This window comes from Rhinatrema bivittatum, chromosome 1 (genome assembly GCF_901001135.1).
Source record: "Rhinatrema bivittatum chromosome 1, aRhiBiv1.1, whole genome shotgun sequence".
Classification (NCBI taxonomy): Eukaryota; Metazoa; Chordata; class Amphibia; order Gymnophiona; family Rhinatrematidae; genus Rhinatrema; species Rhinatrema bivittatum.
The window spans coordinates 278322241-278342783 of record NC_042615.1 but is presented as its reverse complement, the minus strand read 5'-3'; the positions used below and the strand labels follow the sequence as shown (position 1 = coordinate 278342783).

General features: G+C 45.5%; 1 protein-coding gene across 5 annotated transcripts in view; it reads left to right on the top strand.

Moving 5' to 3' along the window:
* The window catches only part of RTKN (rhotekin), a 161733-nt gene that overhangs the window by 88905 nt on the left and 52285 nt on the right, over nucleotides 1-20543 (top strand). Inside the window, exon 1 of one of the 5 annotated variants that reach the window (XM_029595515.1) lies at nucleotides 4883-5324. The exons of the other annotated variants lie outside the window; for them this stretch is intronic. Coding sequence (XP_029451375.1) covers nucleotides 5301-5324 — 24 coding nt within the window. The 5' untranslated portion in view covers nucleotides 4883-5300. Of the gene's footprint in view, nucleotides 1-4882; nucleotides 5325-20543 lie in introns of those variants that run through there. 5 annotated transcript variants of the gene reach the window in all.

The window sequence follows — 20543 nt, the reverse complement described above, 5'->3', positions numbered from 1 at the left end:
TTCTTCTACTGGACATCGTTCTCTGAGATCACGACTTGATTTTTATCTGACAAAAACATTTCTAAATGTGCCGGGTCAGTAAAAACAAATTTTTTCCCTTGATAAGTTGTAAAACACAAGCATGGAAATTTTAAAAAGAAAGTGGTACCTAATGCCAACACCTGATTTTTTAAAGTTAAGAAATGTTTTCTCCTTGCTTGTGTAGCACATGCTACATCAGGGAAAATTTGAATTTTTGACCACAAAAAAGCACATCTTCATACCTGAAAACCTTTTTGAATACATTCTCCTTGTCCTGTTCTGTTAAAAAAGAAATAAAGAGGGTTGCTCTATTATTAATTATGTCAATAGACTCTTCTAAGAAAGTAGATACCCCTAAACTAGAAGGGGCTTCTAAAACCATATTATCGTCATCCTTCTTTACTCTTTTTTGAGGAAAATAAAATATTCTTGATATCTTAGGGATAGCATTATCATCATAAAGTAATACTTCTCTCAAAAACTTTTTAAACATCTCTTCTGGAGATAATAAATGCGTTAATGGAAAGTTTGTAATTCTTAGATCTTAACATATTTTCTATATATTCAATTTCTTTATGCATGACTATGCTATCACGAATAAATACATTACCAGAGTTTTGCATCAGTTGAACCTTATTAGTCAAGACACTTACATCTTTCTCACATTGAATAATTTTCCTAGTATGTTCATCTATTAACGCCCTATTAGCATTAATCACAGTCGACAGTGAGTTTTCATCATTACAACATTATTATCAAGTCGCGATATCATCCGCCCTAGGTCTACCAATGTAACATTTTCAGATATTACTACCGAATCAGTGCTACATTGTATATCAACTGGGAGCTTAACTTTAGATACTTCTAAAATTGGGGAAGTTTTTATTTCCTCAGTCCTAGGAGAGTCATGTTGTTGCAACACGCTTGAGTCCCCTTGAACTGCTCCTACCAGTTTACTTGCCGCTTCTCTTGATGGCTCCAAATTCGGCTGCGGTGGAGACGATGGTCCCTCGCCAGGACTTAGAGAGATTAGTGACGTAGCTCCCAAACTGTCCTCATTTGGCTTATCCATTTGTCGAACGACATGATGGGCCATGGGTCCAGTGCGATATTGCTGCACAGGTGAAGATGTGAGGATTTTTGCCTTTCTTTTCCTACCCATCGAAATGAATAGATGAAAGATCTTAAGGGCCAAATAAAAACGCTGGACTCCGGACTTTTCCGGACTAAGCCGGACAAAGCCGCGCGCCCCTTCGGAGCGCGCGGCTTAGGAGGTGCGGCTGCGGTGCACCGCACTTCCGCAGTTCTTATCGTCGGTGAGGGGACGCCCTGGCTGACGTCACTCAGCCGCACCCCCAGTACTTCCTGCCGGCAGATGGATTTCTCGGGGTCCTCGGAGCCAGGTAGGCCTCGGGGAAGGCAACGACCCTCTCCTTCACTCTCGTACACTCCCCGGTTCTGCTCACCACACCGCAGTTCTTATCGTATTTATTTTACTCCCTGGTTCTGCTCATCACACCGCAGTTCTTATCGTCGGTGAGGGGATGCCCTGGCTGACGTCACTCAGCTGCGCCCCCAGTACTTCCTGCCGGCAGATGGATTTCTCGGGGTCCTCAGAGCCAGGTAGGCCTCGGGGAAGGCAACGACCCCCTCCTTCACTCTTGCACACTCCCCCGATGCAGCTTCTTTTCACCTGATGCAGATATAGCAAAACATGGACTCGTGTTAGGAAATGGTTCATTGAAGCCACTGCTAAGTTAAGGATTTGTGACATTTTATCGTGCATACAAAAAAAAAACATTTAAAAAGTGAAATCTATGGATTTTTGGACCCGTGGAGCCTGTCTCTTGTAATTATTTAAAATGCTGGGAGAAGGGCGGAGAGGCAGGGGTCAGGGTTCCCAGAGGAGGGGCAGGTAAAGCGTCAGTGATGATATTTCTGGGAAGCTGGCAACCCTGCCACACTCCCGGGGACCCTACCACCTGCTTCCCACCCTTCCCTAGCATCTGCCCCCTGGGATGTGGGAAATGGGTGAATTGTGAGGGGGTCTGTGTCTGGTGTTCTCTCTCGGGGCTGGTGCAAAAATTATCAGGTACCCTGGGTGAATCTTACCGCCTTGTGCCTCTGTTCCCCTCCCAGCCGGCTGTCTCGCCCTTTTCGCACACAATTTAAAATTATGCATTTATTTATTTTACAGTTTTTTAATTAACTGCTTCTCTGATTCAAAAAGGAAGATTTTACATGAAAAAGTACATTCAAAGTACAGTCTTCAGAAGTAAAAATAACACTTACAACAAGTATATTATATTTACATGAATTCCTGTGGTGCCAATCAGAAAATCCTGCAAAAACGCCACTTGGAACCTATATGGTACTAGATCTATTGTAAAGCGTGTTGAATGTGGGCTTAGCCCTTAGAAAGTCATGAGTAAACAATTACTATTACAATATAGTAAATCTCCCATACTGAAACAGAACTAATTGCCAGCACTCAGACAGTAACAACCCTATCTACATAAAGGCAACACTGGAAATATTAAACCAGGTCCTAATACATCTCCTATTAGGAAAACAGAACAAGTCAGGCTGCTATAGATCCCTACACAGAAACTATAAGCTAGCAGAATACTTTACTTCAGTCACATATGTGGAACACCGACAGACTCTCATCAAATACAGAATAAGGAGACCATAAAGTATAAATAGAAATGTGCAGACAAAAACTGAACTAGAAATTGCAACAAACATGACTCTGTATGCAGTGCAACAGTGCAAAAACAGAAATATCAGCATTTCTCATAAAACAATACAATCAAGAAATATAAAACACCAATCATAATAGTAAAATCATAGTAATAAAAATATTATTTCAAAACAGCTACATCCAATAATTATACTCATACTTTAAAAAAATAATTCCCAAAAACCAATACAATATTTCATGCTCAGTGATTCAGTGGGAAGGCGACTGGAGAGCTGGGTTGGAGAGCAGATGCTAGAGATCCTTACTGGGTCTCAAGCAAATTGAGAGGGTAGAAGGAGATTTGAGAAGATTTTGGATAAATATTTATCAGTTCCAGAGGGACGGGTGTTCCCCTGGTATCCCAAAGGGCTACATTAAAAAATCGTTTTGCCCAGGCTAGCAGCCATCTGGGGTAAGAAGAAGATTTGGTTTGAGAAGAGAATCGAGACTTGAGGACACTTCTTAAACTTTTGGCTTGCAATTGAGTTTTTAATTTGTTGGAACCCAGTTTGATATTTTCGTGCTTGGGGTTATATTTTTTCCATCTGACCAGTCTATGCTGGAGCTAGACTCTAGTTATCCTATCCTCACGGGTGAGGATATCATTTCTATGTATGAAGGTGCAAGAGAGAAGATATAGATTGGACAATAAACCATTGTTTTCATTGTGGTGATTTGGTTGATGCTGTTTTTGATTTTTGTGAATTTTGTCCTGGATACTTTTCTTTACGTTGCAGTAAAGCAATTATTTTGAACACCATTATTGGATTCTTGTGGTTTTTTTTTCCCTTTTGTACCCAGTGCACTGGTTGGATGGACACTAGTTTAATTCTTATTTTCTACCTATTTTATTGATCCTGGCTTCCTTGCTCTTGTATTGGATATTTTTGCATCTATTGGCAATCTTTCAGCTAGAGTATGAGCCTGTGACTTATAGTGTGATGACCCCACCAGGGGCCCAGGAAAATAGCTTCTGCCCTATCCAGAGTTGGACGCAGACCCATAGCATCCCTGGATGAGGATATTCGACCACACGGGGATGTTAATTTGACTGTTGTGACACATTTTCAACTCTGTCTGTAGGAACAGCCAAATAAGACGTAGGAAAATCCCTGCCTTGCACTGTAATATTGCTTAGTAATGTGTTTTGCAGCAAAGCGAACGTGCTTGTTTGTACCATCATGTTTGTGTGCATGTCTGCACACATGTATTGGGCACGTGCCTTGAATTTCTGCTGCGCCGCCAGGGTGCAATTTTTCCATCACATTTTAATCATAATTTTACTGCACAGGCCAGCCTCTGGATAAAAGCACTCCAGAAATGGAAGAGCCACCCTGAGGACTGGTGCAAGGGTATTAGGTGGCCTAGGTGAACTTTCAGATTTGAGTCCCCTCCATGCTGTTCACAGGCCTAGCAACAGCTCCAACACAGTGTTCCTTCCTACTGCTACTGTAGCAGCCTCTGGCCTCCTCCTGCCATCTTCGGAAACTGGCGGGATGGGCTCTGCCAGCGGTCCCTGGGGGATGGAGTGGTGTGAGTGTCTCCTGCAATGTTTAGCTGCTGGCAAGATGTTCTCTACCAGCAGCCCAGTTGCCACCACCGCAAACATATATCTCATATTTCATGAGATCAGCAATCAGGAAGCACTAGCTGCACATTTTAAAAGTTTGTGGTCAGTGCCTTCCTTTAAAGTCAATGGGCGATACTCACAAGTTTCCGTGATTGTGCTTCCCCCGTGCCTCCCCAAAGTTTGGCGCTCAGAGCAACCCCCTAGATCACCTAATGGTAAAGCCTGCCCAGACCAGGTCACTGGGGTGCCTCTGCAATCCCTGGAGCTGCCACTGTACTGTCAACACTTAATTTCCCTCTCTTTGCTGTTCATTTCTCAGCGGTAGAGTCTGCCTGTGCCAGGGTCTCAGCCACTCATCAGACTTGCTCTGAACATTATGTGTCTTGTGCCTTGGGGGACCAACTGACCAGTTTCTGTCAAGATCATGTCATTGCAGCTGTTGAAATCTCCTCTCCCCATTCCTCCTTCTCCGCACACACGCAGCTATATTTAGCTCTCGATGATGTCACTGTTTCCTAGATGGCTGCTCACAGTGGTAAATCGGTGAAGTGGAGCCAGGGTCTGCAAGCTCTGAATTGGGAGCTAGCTGGGAAAATGCTTCCCTCATAATCTCTTCCCTCCTTCCCGCGCGCTTCTGTCTCGTGTTCCCTGCCTGTCCATCTGCCTGAGTGTGTGTGTGCCTCTCTCTCCCTGTTCCTCTGTGGATTGCAGCCATTGGAACTCAGCTGTCATTGGCCCTTCATCAGCTGCCAGGAATCCACTGCAGTCGTCTTTATTCGCTAAGTGAATTTCTCAGCCGGCTGACTGCAGCGCCAGCTCCTCTGCCACTGCTGTCTCTGCCAACCTCGGTTCTGCTGCACTGATGCCACAGGCTGGGGCAATGGGCAGGGGGAGGTGGGGGTGGGGAGGAGATCTTTAGACCAGACACCTGCTGCAACGGAACCGGGCTAAATCAGGGTGCCTGGCATGGACTACTGCAGAAACAGCAAAGTAAGTGCCTTGCAGCTCATGCGGAGCCCGTGAGACTATCTGTGTCAACGTAGCTATGCCATGTGTGTGTGTCTGGGCTCCTCACCAGCCACCCATAGCAGTAATGGAACATGTGCCAGCGTGTGACTCTGTTACAGCAGCGTGTGCGCGTCTGTGTAAATGTGTGTGAGAATTTCTGTGTAACATGTGTTTGTGACAATCTGTCAGTGTATGGCGTGTATTGGAATAACCTGTGTGCTTGTAGGGGTCAGTTTAATGTGTAGGATTTTGTATATGTAAGTGAGTACAAGTGTATTGAAAAGGCAAAGGGGGAAATCTGTGTATGAGTGTGCAGTGTGTGTGTGTGTGAAAGTATGACTTTTAAGTAATCTGGTACTTGGAGGCTGTATAACGAGAAAGTAAGAAAATGAATAACATATATATCTGTCACATAAGGCATGGGCAGGCACATGAGGGATTATAAGACACTATGACCTGTAGTAGGGTACAGTCTGGGATGAAGGCACCATGTATATATCTGAGCAATCGTTTGTGCCTGGGTTTATGGGCAGCATTGAGGAAATCAGTCTGAGAATAGAAGTGGCATAGGTGACCTAAATCCTCTCCTGGGAATATGAGCACATTGGGGTTTGATTGAACAGAGGTGAAGTGGTGACATAGGAAGTCCGAGGGTTATCAGTGCAGTGTGTGTGTGCTTCTTTGGTGAGTCAGCACCTTTTCACTGTCAGTACCGTGAAGCATAGAATACCATAGCAGATAAGTACCACAGACACCACCCATCTAGTCTGCCCAATTTATTCCAGGTTACAATGCCACAAACTTCAGCAGATCTCTAGCTTTCCTTTCACTCCTTCACAACCTAACCATTTCTATAGAACTACAAAACATACACAGCACTATCCAGATCCATGGAGACAGTCTCTGCTCCAAGGAGCTTACAGTTTTGTTAAGATGTTCAAGACAAATAAGAAGCTTCAGGAACTGTGTTTATAGAAAAAACATGGCTGATCAGAGGGTTTAAGATTTAAAAAGCAGCCTCAGGCTGGCAGGTTTTTAGGCAGGACTTGAACTAGGAATCCTCTGTGCTTTTTCCAGGCTTTCTTGAATTTTGTTAGTGCTTTTGGCCTCTGCCACCAACCCTGGGAGACTGTTCCATGCATCCACCACTCTTTATATGAAGAAATATTTTCTATTGTTATTCCTTAGTGTAACACCATGTCATGACACCTAGTTCTAGAAGCTGGACTAGTTCTTCCTTTCCACTGTTAAAATGTTTGCTATTTCTGCATTATTTCTAACTTTGAGATATTTGAACGATTCTATCATGTCCCCCCCCCTCTCCTCAAAGGTATGCGTAGGTCCTTCAGTCACATGCCTTATACACTTTCATTTGTAAAATCAACAGCATCTTTTCAGCATTACCAGTGTGGTATACATTCCTTTCAGTGTTAGTGGTGTGGTGTGCGTGTCTTTGGTAAACGGGTGCTCTTTCAGAATGATCGGTGATGCATGCCATGTTTTCGCCACTCCAGCCATTTGCTTGGTGGTATTAGTCTCCACTAGAGATGCGTGGCTGTGTGGCACTGCATCCTACCTAAATAAATTAGCAGTGATAAATCTTTGCATAGTAAGGCCAGATGCAGAAAAGGTGGTTTTTTTTTTTTTCCTTCAGATTTTGTGTCTGTGGGGGGAAAATGCTTAGTACACCTGGCCCTAAGCTAACACGAATTAATAATTTACACTAACCACAGTGTAAACATCATTCAGTCCAGACAAGTCAAGTGATATGACCCTGTACCTTGTTCCAAGTATACAACTGCATCACAGCTTAGGCCTAGTTTAAGTATACTGGTAATAGAAATAACATACTATCTGTGATCACATGAATATTTGACTGAGGATAGCACTATAAAATGAAATTATATCTAAAAACTACTAGACTGCTGCCCTGGACCTTAGCAGAATGTCCGAGGAAAATGCAATATACAGCAAATACTTATAAGGTATGATAAACAATTCCCACTGGTGAACCTTAGAAAAGGGATTGGGGGGGGGGGGGAGGGGGGAGAATCTGTGGTTTTGTCATGATGAGGAAGGACTTAGAGGAGGACCTCTGGACTATCACCTTACAGCAGGGATGGAAGAGGAGGTCTGAGGTTTGTCATGTTAGAGAGGATGAGGGATTGGGGAACGGTCTCTGGTTTGTCACATAAAGAGAAAGTAAACTAATGAACTGCAAGTTGGGAGAAGCCCTGGGACACTGGTTCATGTTCTGCTTTCCCATTGGCTTGTAACTTCAGAAAATGGCTTTATCACTGGTTGCTTCGGCTTATCCAGCTGTGTTTTGACTCCTGATAATAAAGTGGTGGTTCCATTCTCCTATCTTGCCTCTGGCAGCTGCAATACAAATCAGACATAAAAATTGATAGCCAGACATCTGTTCAAGAGGCATGGAAATTTCTGAGGTTGTCGAGCATAGGAGCCTTTTAAATGTATTGTTATTATATTTATTTATTTATTTTTATTTATTTATTTATATATTTATTTTTAGTTTTATTTTATTTTATTTTTTTTTTATTTTATTTATTTATTTTTATTTTTATTTATTTATTTATTTTTAGTTTTTATATACCGATGTTCCTGTATAATATACATATCACACCGGTTTACAAGGAACTCAAACTGACGCCTCAGAGGGCAGTTTACATTGCAACAAGATAACAGATAATATGGGGGGGGGGGAGCGGAACTTGGCAAAGGATACAAAGATTAAGCATAAATAGCTAAATAGAGGTAACTAAATATACAATATACAGTAAACAATGTACATAAGGTGAGTTGGGTCAGAGACCAGGCTGATATTATTTTCTTCCGGCTTTTAGATTCCTGGGAAAGTAATTCCTGGGGTGGTAATTATGCTCACCACACTTAATTTCTGCTTGCTTTCATAAGGTGATAGTCATCTACATGAGGAGGAGATAACCAGGACAAACAGGCTCAGTGTCTGCAAAAGTAAGGTAACGAAGCCTGTGGTTATAGAAGGGATGGAGGAAGTTACCAGTTGGTATTGTTACAGAAGGGTCTTGGGTAGAAACCCCTGGTTCATCTCATGCTGTGTGTCCTTGCTGCAGTGGGATTGGGGAGGATGCTTATTCTAATTGTTGGGAAGCTCAGACATCCGTACCTGTTGGGGATTTCATCAGCGGAGATGGAGGTCAGCAGAAGCTTGGTGCTAAGTGCAATTATACCAGCCCAGGACACCTTCTTACAGCTTACCTGAGAGATTCTCCAGAGGATTAAGGAGTGCTTTCCTGTACATGTGACTAAGAAAATGGAGATTTAATGCATGGGGAATAAAAGGAAACTGCAGAAATAGAGTTGTACCAAGTAAAGAAGGAGATTATAAGAGATAATTTATTGCAAAAGGGAGAAGTCTATAAAAGCATGAAAGGACTTGAATGGGTAAATGTGAATTATCGTATTTTCGCATATATACCCCACACCCATGTATAACCCGCAAAAAATGGGGGTCTATGTATGTAAGTTTGTGTATACCCCGCACTCGTGTATACCCCGCACCCCGTATCCAAAGCTTAGGATCTGTCACTATGGTACCACTACCTCGAGTTTGCATGTTACTGTCTGTGCCAAAAGTTTCCAATAATAAGAATGTGCAGTGTGCTTTTCTAGCACTATGGTAGCTGTCAATGTGATAAAGTTAATAATTTATAGCATTGTTTTTAATCATGCGTTTAGTCAGTAGAAAACGCTATCAGTAGGAGATTGTGTGACTGCGACATAAATTCCATGATAATTATAATATATCACAATTCAGACAACATAGGCCTATTGGCTGCCTAAACAATACTTTGGTCAGTCTTGTGAGCTAGTTGATAATGTAGTTTGTGATTATTGATCAGGTTCTAATCCACTTCATAAGCTCACTGAGATCTTATCTGGCACTACCGGAATTGTTAATGGTAACAATACATGCTGGATGCAATACTGATTAGCGAGCAAATGAGACTAAGAATATATTGTGAACGGACTTAACCAGCTAGATCTTCTTTATTCTACATTAAACATTTCATAGCTACAGTAATCTGCTCACATACTATGTGACATTTCGTTTCCTTTGATCAATTCTGGTTGCTTCTAACGAACTGGCGCCATCCCTGCCCAGTTGATGAGGCATGGGCTTTATAAAGCTAGCAATTCTATTTGCTTCATCTGTACGCAGCACTGAGAAATTCAGTTGATAAAGTGTAAGAACTTTTTAGGTAGTTTCAATTTTTAGCTTAAAGTTACGTTAGGCCTGCATCAATTATGCTGAAACGAAAGTCATATACAGCTGATTTTCAGTTATCAGTGATTGACTATGCAAAAGAACATGGAAACAGAGAGGCTGGATGTGTATTTTCTCACAGGACAAGCAGGATGGTTGTCCTCACAAATGGGTGACATCGAGGATGGAGCCCACCACGGAAAACTTCTGTCAAAGTTTAAACAGAACTTTGACTGGCCCCTACTGGGCATGCCCAGCAAGGCACTGACCCTGCAGCCAGCAGGGGTCTCCCTTCAGTCTTCTTTTTTCCGCGCAGCAGTTGCCACGCGGTGAAAGGAGCTCTCTTACCAGGTTCCTGACAGGAATTCGGTATTTTTCTTTCCGAAGAAAAATTTGCCCCTCAGGGGTCTCCCTTCGACAAATTTTTGTCACCTCCGCGGAAACCGGTAAGTTTTTGCCTTTTTTCTTCGACTACCGTCGAATTTGGCCCTTGAGGCCTGTTGGCAATTACCGAGCCCACGACTAAATTTGGCCTTAAGCCATGGCGACGGGGTTCCGTCGATGCCCGGATTGTACCCGGACTATGTCAATCACAGACCCCCATAGGGTTTGTGTTTTGTGTTTGGGTAGTGAGCATGATGTCCTGACTTGCACCAAATGTGCCCTAATGACACCTAAGGGTCGCAAAGCCAGGATGGAGAAGATGGGGCTCCTCTTCCATGCACCCACCCCAACGCCATCGATAGCATCGACGTCATCGGAACCGGCACCGTCGAAGTTGCACCACCATCGTCAACCCTCCGGTGACCATCCACCATCGATGACTTCTCGGCCGTCGACTCCTGTCCCCTCCCCGGATGAGTGAGGAGACCGGAAGGACAAGCATCGCCATCGACGGCACAAGTCTCGGCCTGTCGAGGATCCACAGTCATCGACCTCTGAACAAGCCGAGCCACCGACTAAGAGGCCTCGTTCAGACTTGGCACCGTCCACGTCTCGTTCGCAGGCATCGAGGAAACCCTCACACTCTCGGGGTGTGGGAGCCGTGATCCCACCGGTTACAGTGGTCCCTCCGGCTCTGCCTCAGCCTCCCTCTCCCGTCGAGCCGGGTATTGTTACCCCTGGTCTCCGGGCAGAACTGGACCGGCTGGTCCAGGAGGCCATCGAGAAAGCGATGCAAAGATTCCAACCTCCATTGGCACCGTCTCCGGCACCGATTCCGGCACCGCCACCGGCATCGACCCCGGCACCGACTCCGCCACCAAGGAAGGAACCGACCACCGAACCTTTGGTGGAAGCGCTGGCACCGCTACTACAACGTATGGAGGCACTTGTACATGCCCTCCCATCGATAATTCCAGTAGCACCGACAGCGCCATCGTCTCCGACTGGATTTTCATCGGCGGGAGAAACACCGTTCCTGATTCCCCCCTTCCGGGGTGGTCCCATCGGTGCCTTCTCGAATATCTCCACCGATTTATCCTTTGGCTCCATCGGTTCCAAGACCGGCACCGACTCCATCGGCAGCACCGAAACCCTCAATGCCGTTCCCAGTACCGATTGTACCACCGGTTCCTCCAAGGTTTCCTTCGATGCCTTCGGATCCTCAACCAGGTCCATCGGGGCTTCAACCCCCAAGTGATCCCTATGATACCTGGGGTGATGATACATCTTCTGACACAGATTTACCATCACCGCCTTCTCCTACAGAGAGTAGAAAAAGATCTCCTCCAGAGGATCTCTCCTTTATTAATTTTGTAAAGGAGATGTCCGAAATTGTACCTTTTCAGCTGCAATCTGAGACCGATGACAGACACCAGATGATGGAACTGCTTCAATTTTTGGACGCTCCAAAAATCATCGCTTCCATCCCCATTCACCAGGTGTTTCTCGATCTCTTAAAGAAAAACTGGGAATCTCCTTCATCTGTATCACCAGTTAACAAGAAGGCTGACTCCACATACCTCGTCCAGTCAGCACCAGGCTTTCAAAAGCCTCAACTGGATCATCGCTCTGTTGTGGTGGAGTCCGCACAAAGAAAAGCCAAGCGTCTCAAGCCACACTCCTCCACTCCGCCGGTCAAGGACAATAAATTCCTAGACAGTGTGGGACGGAAAGTGTACCATGGAGCTATGCTGATTTCTCGCATAGCCTCATATCAACTCTACATGACGCAATATAACAGAGCCATCCTTAAACAGATGCAAGATTTTGCTGACACATTACCTGACCAATACCAGCCACAGCTTCAGGCCCTTCTTAATAAAGGATTTGAAGCGGGGAAGCACGAGATCAGAACGGCTTATGACATCTTCGATGCCTCCACAAAGGTTTCAGCTACTGCCATCTCGGCCAGACGTTGGGCTTGGTTAAAGTCATCCAACCTTCGCCCAGAGGTCCAGGATCGTTTAGCGGATTTACCCTGCTTAGGGGACAATTTGTTTGGAGAACAAATTCAGCAAATAGTAGCTGAATTGAAAGATCACCACGAGACGTTGAAACAACTTTCTTCTGTTCCGTCTGAGGTTTCCTCCAAACAACCACTTAAGAAGGACTCTAAGAAGTCGTTCTTTCGGCCACGCCGTTACTACCCTCCATCGGCCAGGCCTCGTCCAGCTCGATCCTCTACTAGGCCTCAGCCGCGTCAGCCTAGGAAACAAAGGCCTACTGTAGCCCCTCCTCCTGGGCCTGCGGTTGGCCTTTGACTCCCCTGTAGGGAACACATGCCAAACCCCTCTTCCAGACATTCCTGTAGGAGGTCGACTGTACCATTTTCTACAACCTTGGTTGCAGATCACCTCAGATCAGTGGGTGCTAACAATTATCGCACAGGGTTACCACCTCAACTTCATAACTCTTCCGGCAGACTCCGCGCCTCTTCAAGCGTGGAGTCTATCCACCCATTTGGCTCAATTACAACAGGAAGTGTCTCTTCTTCTGAAATCAAATGCTATAGAACCCGTTCCTCCCTCTCAACGAGGCAAGGGATTCTATTCCAGATACTTCCTAATACCAAAGAAATCAGGGGGACTACGTTCCATTTTGGACCTTCGAGCCCTCAACAAATACCTTCAAAAAGAGAAGTTCAAAATGGTAACCCTAGGCGCGCTGCTCCCTCTGCTACAAAGAGGGGATTGGCTGTGCTCTCTCGACCTCAAGGACGCTTATACCCACATTGCGATCACACAATCCCATCGCAAATATCTGCGGTTTCTCGTAGGCCACGACCATTATCAATACCGTGTCCTACCTTTCGGTCTGGCTTCTGCCCCACGAGTCTTTACCAAATGCCTCGTAGTGGTAGCAGCATTCTTAAGGAAGGAAGGTGTCCACGTCTACCCCTACCTGGACGATTGGCTAATCAGGGCCTCCACCCAACAGATAGCTCAATCCTCCCTAAAATTGACAATTCAAACACTCCTTTCCTTAGGGTTTCTTGTCAATTACGAGAAATCTTGCTTAGTCCCGTCTCAAACCTTATTCTTCATTGGAGCAGACTTGGACACCTTACAGGCAGGCTTACCTTCCTCTTCAGAGGGTCCACACCCTAATGTCCCTGGCTCGCCAGCTCCAGTCTCAGAACACTGCCACGGCTCGCCAGTTCCTCATTCTCCTAGGACACATGGCATCCTCGGTTCAAGTCACTCCCATGACCCGACTAGCCATGAGAGTAACACAATGGACTCTACGACACCAATGGATTCAAGCTTTTCAGCCTCTGTCCTCCATAGTCACAGTCACACAAGCGCTGCGCCTATCCTTAACCTGGTGGACGACTCAGGTCAACCTCCTTCAGGGCTTACCTTTTCTTCCACCGGACCCGCAAGTAATCCTAACCACCGACGCTTCTCACATCGGTTGGGGAGCCCATGTGGACGACTTTCAAACCCAAGGGTTATGGTCCAAAGAGGAAGCCGAACACCAGATCAATTTCCTGGAACTTCGAGCAATCCGCTATGCGCTCCGCACCTTCAAAGATCATCTCGTTCATCAGATAATCTTAATCCAGACGGACAACCAAGTGGCCATGTGGTACATAAACAAGCAGGGAGGCACAGGCTCCTTCCTTCTGTGTCAGGAAGCTGCGCAGATCTGGGCGGAAGCCCTCTCCCACTCCATGTACCTCAGGGCCACTTACCTGCCGGGAGTAGACAATGTATTGGCAGACCAGCTGAGCCGTGTCTTCCACCCACACGAGTGGTCACTCGATCCTCTGGTAGCGACCTCTGTTTCACAAGTGGGGTTCTCCCCGCATAGACCTCTTTGCGTCCCCTCAGAACCACAAAGTGGACGATTACTGCTCTCTCATTCGGAGCCAGCACTCTCGGCCGAGGGATGCATTCTCCCTCAAGTGGACAACCGGTCTACTCTATGCATTCCCTCCACTCCCTCTTGTGTCAAAGACTCTCGTGAAGCTACGCCACGACGGAGGAACCATGATCCTGATAGCACCTTACTGGCCACGCCAAGTATGGTTTCCAATACTCCAGGATCTCTCCATCCGCAGGCACATTCCTCTGGGAAAGGACCCGCATCTGCTCACTCAAAACGACGGATGCCTCCTCCATCCCAACCTCCAAGCCTTGTCCCTGACGGCATGGATGTTGAAAGGTTAGTCCTTCAACCATTTAACCTTTCAGATTCCGTTTCTCGAGTCCTGATAGCTTCACGAAAGCCTTCCACAAGAAAGTCTTACTCATACAAATGGAAAAGGTACACATCATGGTGCACTTCTCAGTCCCTTGATCCCCTTTCCTGTCCAATCTCCAAATTCTTGGACTATTTATGGCATCTCTCTGAATCAGGTCTTAAAACCTCTTCTATCAGAATGCATGTCAGTGCGGTAGCCGCCTTCCATAAGGGTATTGGGGGTAATCCTATTTCAGTGCAACCCCTAGTAACACGCTTTCTTAAGGGCTTACTCCATCTAAAGCCACCCTTGCGTCCTCCGGCCCCCTCCTGGGACCATAACCTGGTTCTTGGTCGTCTAATGAAACCTCCTTTCGAACCTCTGCACTCCTGTGACTTGAAATATCTCACTTGGAAAGTGTTATTCCTTTTGGCTGTTACTTCAGCTCGCAGGGTTAGTGAATTACAGGCCCTAGTTACCTATCCGCCTTACACTAAGCTCCTGCAGGACCGGGCGGTACTCCGCACTCACCCTAAATTTTTACCTAAGGTAGTTTCGGAGTTTCATATCAATCAATCTATCGTACTACCTATCTTTTTTCCCAGGCCCCACTCCAACTCTGGAGAGCAGACCCTGCATACCCTAGACTGTAAACGGGCTCTAGCTTTTTACCTAGACCGTACAGTTTCCCACAGGAAGAGCACTCAATTATTCGTCTCTTTCCATCCTAATAAGTTGGGACAACCTGTGGGTAAGCAGGCTCTTTCTTCCTGGTTGGCGGACTGCATTTCTTTTTGCTATGAGCAAGCTGGCATTCCTTTTCAAGACCGTGTTAAAGCACACTCTGTGAGGGCCATGGCGACGTCAGTGGCACACCTTCGATCGGTGCCGCTTCCTGACATCTGCAAAGCTGCAATCTGGAGTTCTCTCCATACTTTTGCAGCCCATTATTGTTTGGACAAGGCTGGAAGACAGGACTCCATCTTCGGCCAGTCTGTCTTGCGTAACCTTTTTCCAACCTGATGTACCAACACCCTTCCACCTACCCGGTAGGGTGCGGATGCCCTTTCCCAAATTTCTCCTCAGTTGTTGTGCCTGCTGCACACCGTTGGGTACATTTGGTGCAAGTCGGGACATCCTCAGCTCGGTACTCACCCATTTGTGAGGACAACCATCCTGCTTGTCCTGTGAGAAAGCAAATGTTGCTTACCTGATGTAACAGGTGTTCTCACAGGACAGCAGGATGTTAGTCCTCACGAAACCCGCCCGCCTCCCCGCGGTGTTGGGTTCGTTTTATTTTTACTTTCTAGGCACTGCCTGTAGCTTTGAAAATCAGACTGAAGGGAGACCCCTGCTGGCTGCAGGGTCAGTGCCTTGCTGGGCATGCCCAGTAGGGGCCAGTCAAAGTTCTGTTTAAACTTTGACAGAAGTTTTCCGTGGTGGGCTCCATCCTCGATGTCACCCATTTGTGAGGACTAACATCCTGCTGTCCTGTGAGAACACCTGTTACATCAGGTAAGCAACATTTGCTTTCTGCTGATGAGAAGTCAGTCCGCGAATGTAGCTACCAAGAAGAAACTTTGAATAAACTCAACCTGAGCAAACGAGCTAGTTGTGGTAAGTCTACTAAGTGGCCACATCTTGAAACAAATTTGAAACAGTGGATACTATCGCAAAGAGAAAGTTGCAGCGTGATTTCAACTATCAGCATCAAACAGAAGGCCAAAACATTTGCCATCGAGATGAAAATACCCGATTTCCTCGCATAAATTCTACAAATTTATGCGAGGAAACAATTTGTCAATTAGGGTGAGAACTACCATTGGCCAGAAGCTACCAAAAGATTGGGAAGAGAAAATGGTTAGCTTCTGTGATTTCATCAGATGTGAGCAGCTTAAAGGTATTTTTTTACTGGGAAGCATTCTTAACATGGACGAAGTCCCTATGGCATTCGACACTCCAGCAACTAGTTGCTGAACGAGGCAGCAAGACAGTTTCGATTGTAACAGGCCATGATCGGACCAGCTTCACCGTTGTTCTAACCTGTGCTGCCGATGAGAGGAAATTGAAACCACTGGTAATTTTCAAATGCACAACAATGCCGCGCAAAATATTTCCTCGAGGTGTGGTTGTGACGGTCAACAAAAAAGGATGGATGAATGAGGACGTTATGAAAGAGTGGATTGACAAGTGTTTCCATGCTGGATCTGGTGGATTTTTCGCTCAGAAGTCATTACTTATTGTTGCGCCCGTCGGAAGCAGACGGCTGCGCCCTCTATTACTCACTTTTTTTCTACCTGACTCAGATCATTTTGGAAAGATGGCTGCCTCCGCTTTTCCTCACTGTACCCTCCAGCGTCCCTGGTCCGGCATGGGCGATTGCGTTCGCCATCTTTCTCCAGGAGTCACCTAGGGCACGTGCGCGCAGCCCCGTCCTTTACGTGCGTCATGGCGGGAACCTCGGGGGCGTCCCCACTGCATGACATTATTAGCTCTGGTATTTAATCTCTGCTCACGATTCCCTTTAATAGTTAGCAAGGAATCCTCCATGCTGATCTCTCCACGTTACCAGACTCTTCCGCTCTGTGTACTCTCGCTCCAGGACGACTTAGGTACCCGCTCCTCAGGGGCCTTGCCTCGCTCCTCCTTACCCTCCGGGATTACCTCCTACCAACTAGGAAGCCTAAGGTACCCGCACCTCGGGGGCCTTGCCGTGCTTCTACCTTCCCTTCGGGGTTGCCTACCCATTACCAGGACACCTACGGTTCCCCCTCCTCGGGGGCCTTGTTCGCCCGGGACCTCTGCTCCTTGGGGGTTCCTTTCTACTACAGCTACCAGCATCAGAGTGAGTATTGCCGCTCCAGTTCTGTCTTTGCATTGTCTCATCTCTCGCTCCATAGATCCTCTGCCTATCCCGCACTGCGGACCACTACCGAATCTATTGGCTTCTCCATCTAAGCTTGGGTTCACGGCCTACCTCGCTTCGCAGACCACTACCAAACCCATCTCCCTCTTGGGACCTGGTGAGACTGTGGAACTGCCTTTTCCACCCTGCAGCCTACAGACGGAACATTGCCATCTGGTTCCTGGCTGGAATCATCACCTGTTCCTCGGGTCACCATCTACATTGCAGTACATTAAAGCTAATTCTCTGTGCCCATCTCTGCCTTGAACTAGCCTATCACTGCAAGTCCTCACAGCGCCCCGCCCTGTGGGAGGTGCCATCTCGTACAGTGACCAAGGGCCCACACTTCAATGTCCAAAATACAGCACTTATCTTCGACTCAATGGCAGCCCACAAACTAGAATCTGTTAAGAAGATGTTAAATAATGCTGGGGCTCATATTGCGGTCATCCTAGGTGGACTTACTTGCAAGTTACAACCATTGGACATTGCCATCAATCACGCCTTCAACCCTCATAAGAAAGAAGTGGGATAAGTGGATGCGAGAGGAAACTCATTCATTCACCCCTTCTGGGAAACAACAGCACTCTACTTAATGCGGAAGTTTGTTGTTGGGTAGAAACTGCTTGGAATGCTGTGAATCCAAATACCATTATCCATGGCTTTCAGAAGGTAGGCTTACTTCAGAGTGACAACTTAGCAGATTCAGACCCTAGTGATGATGAAGAATACCAATTGGGAGACGACAAAGCTGAGGCATTCACTGCAGATCATTTTTCCGACACAGATTCCGGCACTGACTTTGAAGGCTTTGCATCTGCTGATGAAGAGGAAGATGATGCCAAAGAAATTTTACAAAAGACTTATCCAAATGGATTTACTTTTGATTTGACTATTAGTCTTGTTGGGATGTCAAAAGTGACTTTTTGTTTAATAAAACGATATACAATTTTTTAAACTGTTTTGTTGTAACATTTCATAATTCATTAGGTGTGACTTTTCCAGTAGTTGTCATGCCTTCAGTTGATTTTCTTCTGTTCTTTCACATGCACCAGATCCTGAAAAATACAACTACTACAAGATTATTACTAATTTCACATCACACCACAATAAAGCATAACGATAATACTAGATGTGACAAACTACCGGTGTAAGTACCTTGGTACAATTGGTCAGGAACTACTTCACTAATGTCTATGTTTAATGATATATTGTAACCGAACCTGTGATGGCACCTGTTAGAATGTACTATAGTACACTTTTCCCTACATTAAATATGTGCCTACATGTAAACCGTTGCGATGGTATTTAACTTAGCAACGGTATAGAAAAGTTTTTAAATAAATAAATAAATAAACATCTCACAAGTCAATGCCTGTGCATGTAAGAACATGTATAACCCACGAGTTATATATGCAAAAATATGGTAGTTATTTATTCTTTCACATAATACAAGGACTAGGTGGCACTCCATGAAGTTAGCAAGTAGCACATTTAAAACAAAGAGAAAATTCTTTTTCACTCAACGCACAATAAAGCTCTGGAATTTGTTGCCAGAGGATGTGGTTAAGGATCTGGAAAGAAATAAGACGAGTGAGGTTATCAAATTTGCGGATGATACAAAATTATTCAGAGTAGTTAAATCACAAGCAGACTTGTGATACATTACAGGAGGACCTTGCAAGACTGGAAGATTGGGCATCCAAATGGCAGATGAAATTTAATGTGGACAAGGGCAAGATTTTGCATATAGGGAAAAATAACCCTTGCTGTAGTTACACGATGTTAGGTTCCATATTAGAAGCTACCACCCAGGCAAAAGATCTAGGCATCATAGTGGATAATACTTTAAAATCATCGGCTCAGTGTGCTGCAGCAGTCAAAAAGCAAACAGAATGTTAGGAATTATTAGGAAGGGAATGGTTAATAAAACAGAAAATGTCATAATGCCTCTATATTGCTCCATGGTGAGACTGCACCTTGAATACTGTGTACAATTCTGGTCGCCGCATCTCAAAAAAGGTATAGTTGCGATGGAGAAGGTACAGAGAAGGGCAACCAAAATGATAAAGGGGATGGAAAAACTCCCCTATGAGGAAAGGCTGAAGAGGTTAGGGCTGTTCAACTTGGAGAAGAGACGGCTGAGGGGGGATATGATAGAGGTGTTTAAGATCATGAGTGGTCTTGAACGAGTAGATGTGACTCAGTTATTTACACTTTCGGATAATAGAAGGACTAGGGGGCATTCCATGAAATTAGCAAGTAGCACATTTAAGACTAATTGGAGAAAGTTCTTTTTCACTCAATGCACAATTAAACTCTGGAGTTTGTTGCCAGAGGATGTGGTTAGTGTAGCTGGGTTTAAAAAAGGTTTGGATAAGTTCTTGGAGGAGAAGTCCATTAACTGCTATTAATCAAGTTTACTTAGGGAATAGCCACTGCTATTAATTGCATTAGTAGCATGGGATCTTCTTAGTGTTTGGGTAATTGCCAGGTTCTTGTGGCCTGGTTTGGCCTCTGTTGGAAACAGGATGCTGGGCTTGATGGACCCTTGGTCTGACCCAGCATGGCAATTTCTTATATTCTTAGGCAGTTAGTGTAGCTGGGTTTAAAAAAGGTTTGGATAAGTTCCTGGAGGAGAGGTCCATAAAGTGCTATTAATCAAGTTTGACTTAGGGAATGGTCACTACTTATTACCAGCATTGGTTACATGGAATAGACTTAGTTTTTGGGTACTTGCCAGGTTCTTATGGCCTGGATTGACCACTGTTGGAAACAGGATGCTGGGCTTGATGGACCCGTGGCCTGACTCAGTATGGCATGTTCTTATGTTCTTAGAGTGAGAGTGCTAAGGATCTGCTGCATTCTCTCTGCTGCTTCTCTTTCTGAGTGTTTTTCCTTCCTTTCCAGCCATTCTCCTCTGTCTAAACCTCAGAGATCCCAGCCAGACCTGTTTGGTCCCCTGTGCTTTCCCCACCAGTCTTCTAACAGCCTGCTGACGTTCAGCCCTCGGGAGGCAGCTCCAGCAGCTGCCGCCTACTCATTTCACACATTTTTAGCCCTGGGCTCCAAAACCCATCATGTACTTCTCCTCTTCCTTTTGTCACAGCTATCAAACGAGGATAAGAGCAAGCCTATGCAGGATACCAGGGTCTCAGACATTATTACTTAGAATAATAAGTAATCATGAGCTTAAGCCATTTGATTGTAAGGCTAAACCCATTTAAACCGGGACATGCGCATCTGAGGATCCTGTAAGATGTTAAAGACAAGCCTTCTCTGCCTCATCACTCAGCATTTTGCATCTCACAATGCATCTTACATCTTTAGCGCACCCATTGGCAACATATGGTGTGTGTGACACACATACTTCTGCGGGGGAAGGGGGGGCAGGAGCAC